Consider the following 4,597-nt stretch of genomic DNA (forward strand, 5'->3'; position numbering starts at 1 on the left):
ATGGTTAGAATAATTGACATTCATTTTATGAAATTGCTTATAGCTAACAGATTAATGGCTGATTGTCATTTTTTTAAACCATTTTTGGTTGCGTCACGCAGAACACACGCAACACTTGAGTATTTATAGTTGTTTATTTTTTTAAAAGACTTATAACTTAAAAACTGTTGTGCATGTGTTGCGTGGCGCAACATTGAACCTTCATTTTCAAACCACTTCTCACCTTACTTTAAGTTATATTATTCAACATATATTTGTTTTATTTTTTTTTCAACAAAATGTTTATTATTTTAATAATAATATAAAGGATATTATAAACAATTCAAATATATTTTACATAATTTCAAAACCGTTTGGTAAATTTTATATCAATACATTTTTGTGTTATATTGTCTATAACCAAATATCAACAAATTATAAAATTAATCATTAAAATTATCATATTTATTGAAGAAGACCGAAGAAATTACAATTGTCTTGGAAAATTTAACAAAATAACATGTTGTTCATTAAATTAACAATTGTATTTATAGTTATTTAGCAATTATTATGTTTAATTATTTTATATAAACGTCTTTAAAAATCATATCATCACGATAATTTTTATATATAATTTGCATATGATTAAAACCAAATAAAATTTTGATAGTATTATTTTTAACTATTATATAGTTAGTTTTAGTTGACTGAAATATCATATAGACGTTAAAAACAAACATATTTTTTATTGAGGTTTACAGACGTTTGATCCACCTATTCTATTTCAGAGGGTTGCAGATATGATCTACAGACTACAAACATTTTAGATTAAAAAAAACAAACACCGCCTTAGTAACGTATGCCAGTTAATTTAATTTAATTAAACAAATATGATTTAGTTGATATAAATATAAACCTATTATGATATACCTTTTTTATCCGATATATACCAAAAAATATGAAAAATACAACAACCATTTTATTTATTTGGACCATTAGAAACCCAAAGGGGTTATGTTGAAAAGAATGAAGGGGCAGAATGCATAACTAGATTAAAATTAAACTATGGCGGTCATATCGAGAACCTTGGAAAACTTTTGTGGCCAAAACTGATATCTTTCCTTTATGTATACACATACAGCCATCTAGATTTATATATACATATATAGAGAGAGAAAGAGATGTATAGATATATTCTGCTTATATATAGATACGGATATAGAGAGAGAAAAACGCAGATTTCTATATAAACCCATGGATGCCAAATCCAATGTTTCTCAAATTTGAGAAAATAGGGTGAGGTTTTTGTTGCAAGATAGAGGGAGAGAAAGAGAAAATGGCGGATTCAAGCGATTCTATCTCCATTGACATGGAAACGAGCTCTCTCGCCGGAAAGGTTTGCAGATTGAAGCATCATTAATACCTATATATAATGAGATTGAATGTTTATGTTAAACTTGAGGAATGTACGTTTGTCTGTGTATTTTATCTTCGTCCGAGTTTTTTCTTCTTCTAATTTTTCTGCAATAATCATCGAGTAATCTTCAGATGATAGCAAGATTTCCATTGATCGATCGATTGATTGAATATGAGATACATACATTACAATTAAATTAATATCTGATTTTCCGTTTTGCTTTCTGTTCTTTGTCAATTAATTGAAGCAAGAATACGTATAAAGAAATCACACCTTAATTGTTAATCATAAAATTTCGCTTTACCTTTATTTATTACTTTTGTTCATAAATGCATTTTGTTTATTCGTTTTGATTGCATTTCATCATGATTGACCACCAACTGTAAAGAAACAAATGATTTCTTCATCTGTGGTGCTTAATTTCATTAAGACGTTGAAGTGTAATCTACTTGTCAATTGTCATTATCAGAAGTTTGTATTTCACTTCGAGGATCTGCTTTCTTTTTGTTTAAGTTAACTTTTCAGTGGTTCAGTAAATTCTAAGTAACTATTAGGTAATCTGTGATTCCATGAATCCATGGTTTTCTTTGAAAGGGGGATTCGTGTTATTCGTTGTGTACTAATTTGAATTGAATCTATATCTTAAATTCACGTTCTCATTGTAACACAAATTACTGATTTCATTTTCAGGAACACCTTGTAAAAACTTCCAGTGGATTTGTTTCTGTTGCCATATATGGAGACCAAGAGAAGCCAGCTCTTATTACATATCCCGATTTAGCTTTAAATCGTAAGTGATTCTGTTTATTCATTCTTTAATCAACAAATTTTGGTGAAAATAAAAGAAACCTTGCTTATTTGTTTGCTTGTTTGAACAGATATGTCTTGTTTCCAAGGTCTTTTCTTATGCCCTGAAGCATTTTCTTTACTGATTCATAATTTCTGCATTTACCATATTAGCCCCCCTGGCCATGAGGTCAGCAATCATAACTTCCTTTTTATTTTATTTTTTAAATATATCAACAAATCTATAGTAAACAATTTGTATTCCTATCTTATTTTATACATCTTTAAGAGGTTTTGCAGTTGGGAGCTGCAGCAATGTCATATAGTGATCCATTGTTATCTGTTGATGACTTAGCTGATCAGGTTGCTGAGGTTCTTGACTATTTTGGGTAATTTTAAATTTTTATAAAGAGTCTTTTTTATTTTTTATTTATTTATTTTTTCATTTTCTGATGAATTAATTTTGCAGACGTGGTGCGGTTATGTGCATGGGAGTAACAGCTGGTGCATATGTACTCACCTTGTTTGCTGTAAGGCGAATACTTTTTGTTATATATATATATATATATATATATTTCCAAAATTTATTTAAATTCTGAATTTGCAAGGTTTAATTAGTCTTTTTACATATTTTGTATAACAGATAAAATATACACGGCGTGTGCTAGGACTCATACTTGTTTCTCCTGTATGCAAAACACCTTCATGGACTGAATGGTTGTGTAACAAGGTTAATTCTCAATACTACTAATAATAATAGTAATTATAATATGATTTTATTTTCTAACTTGATTAGTTATTTTTTTTTTGCAGCTTATGGGAAACGTACTTTATTACTATGGGATGTGTGGTTTAATAAAGGAGTTACTTCTAATCCGATATTTCAGCAAGGTGTATATCTTGATAATTATATGATTTTGATTATATTTTTAAATCTTGATGAGTAATTTGATTTTATTTTGATAATGAAATGACAGGAAGTTCGTGGAGGAGCTATAATTCCAGAAACAGAAATTGTTCACTCGTGTAGAAAAGTAAGTACCGAGTATATAAATGTTTTTTTTTTTTTTTCAAAATAAAATGTTCTCACTCACCATAAACTCGGCTTTTTACAGTTGCTTAGTGAGAGACAGGGTCCAAATGTGTTCAACTATCTTGAAGCTATTAACGGGTAAGATTTTGAATACTTTCTTTTTTCTTTTCACTAAAAAATCATTGGGGATGATTGATAAATACTGCCTTTTTGGTGGGACAAAAGATTGCAATTTTTGTTACAGACTGTTCTGTGAATGTCAGACACAGTACAACCTGTTGTGTGTTGTTATGCATTGTTTTATCATCTGACGCAGTACAACCTGTTCTGTCTTTTTTTTTTTTTTTTTTGTTGGGGTGTTCAGGAGACCAGATATAACGGAAGGATTAAAGAGACTGCAATGTCGTTCCCTGATCTTTGTGGGAGAAAATTCTCCATTCAATTCGGATTCTCTCCACATGACTTCAAAACTCGATAGAAGATTCAGTGCATTGGTAGAGGTATTATTATTATTATTTTAACATATGCATTGAACTGAGACTGATGTCAGATGATTATTATCCAAGTATAATGTTGGTTATATATATATGTATGTATAGGTTCAGGGATGTGGATCTAGATGATTATTATCCAAGTATAATGTTGGTTATATATATATGTATGTATAGGTTCAGGGATGTGGATCTATGGTAACGGAGGAGCAACCGGATGCAATGTTGATACCCTTGGAATATTTCCTGATGGGGTTTGGATTTTATAGGCCCTCACAGATGGATGTTAGCCCAAGAAGCCCGTTAAGCCCAAGTTCTATTTCACCCGAGCTTTATACACCAGAAAGTATGGGGTTAAAACTGAAGCCCATTAAAACCCGACATTCACAAATGTAATAATGTGATTGGTTTGGTTGGTATGTTTGCAAGATTTTTGTAATTCTATGTATCTCAGTGACGTGTGAGGATCCGATTAGTAGTGTTTGCATATTATATAGGAGAAAAAGAATGTTTGGAAGGGGGAGGTATATAGATATATAGGACACAAAATGATAGAGAGAGAGAGAGAGAGAGAGAGAGCAAAAGATTGAAAATTGTTTTGAAAAGATTTAAGTAGAAAAGGGATAGTATCGTGTATATCTTTCAAATAAAATGTTGTTATATACTCTATTATTATATGCCTATTATGGTGAAAAAGAAATTAATAAATTTGAAGGTGAGAGGGGAATGACTATGAGTGCCTTTTATCATCTGTCTTAATGTTATCTGATTAATTATAGATGAGGATAAGGGACTCTTTGATAGGATATGCATCTTAGTCGTCTTACTTGGTTAAATTTTGAATGTTTGATATCATAATTAAAAGTTTTTGATCTGATTCTATAGCCTCAT

The 4,597-nt window shown here is 30.0% G+C and overlaps 1 protein-coding gene across 2 annotated transcripts; it reads left to right on the top strand.

Moving 5' to 3' along the window:
- The first annotated feature begins 1,148 nt into the window (after positions 1-1,148).
- LOC145119109 (protein NDL2-like) lies at positions 1,149-4,375 on the top strand. 2 transcript variants are annotated; one of them, XM_079054740.1, is made up of 11 exons: positions 1,149-1,375; positions 2,087-2,186; positions 2,275-2,372; positions 2,483-2,571; positions 2,652-2,712; positions 2,826-2,912; positions 2,996-3,073; positions 3,160-3,216; positions 3,298-3,353; positions 3,580-3,715; positions 3,815-3,926. In XM_079054740.1, the coding sequence occupies exons 1-11, from the start codon at positions 1,316-1,318 to the stop codon at positions 3,836-3,838; spliced, it is 846 nt and encodes a 281-aa protein (XP_078910866.1). In that variant the 5' UTR covers positions 1,149-1,315; the 3' UTR covers positions 3,839-3,926. The 2 variants fall into 2 exon arrangements, with proteins under 2 accessions (XP_078910866.1, XP_078910865.1); XM_079054739.1 differs by having other exon boundaries at positions 1,155-1,375; positions 3,884-4,375.
- The last annotated feature ends 222 nt before the right edge of the window (positions 4,376-4,597 follow it).

Source organism: Lactuca virosa, chromosome 6 (assembly GCF_052849685.1).
Source record: "Lactuca virosa cultivar CGN04683 chromosome 6, Lactuca_virosa_CGN04683_v6, whole genome shotgun sequence".
Classification (NCBI taxonomy): domain Eukaryota; kingdom Viridiplantae; phylum Streptophyta; class Magnoliopsida; order Asterales; family Asteraceae; genus Lactuca; species Lactuca virosa.

Bases quoted from the DNA above. Each gene is read 5' to 3' on its own strand.
- LOC145119109 (XM_079054739.1), top strand. From the start codon at position 1,316: ATGGCGGATTCAAGCGATTCTATCTCCATTGACATGGAAACGAGCTCT. The intron at 2,572-2,651 runs GTAATTTTAAAT...TTAATTTTGCAG, and splicing joins GAGGTTCTTGACTATTTTGG to ACGTGGTGCGGTTATGTGCA. The intron at 3,217-3,297 runs GTAAGTACCGAG...GGCTTTTTACAG, and splicing joins TTGTTCACTCGTGTAGAAAA to TTGCTTAGTGAGAGACAGGG.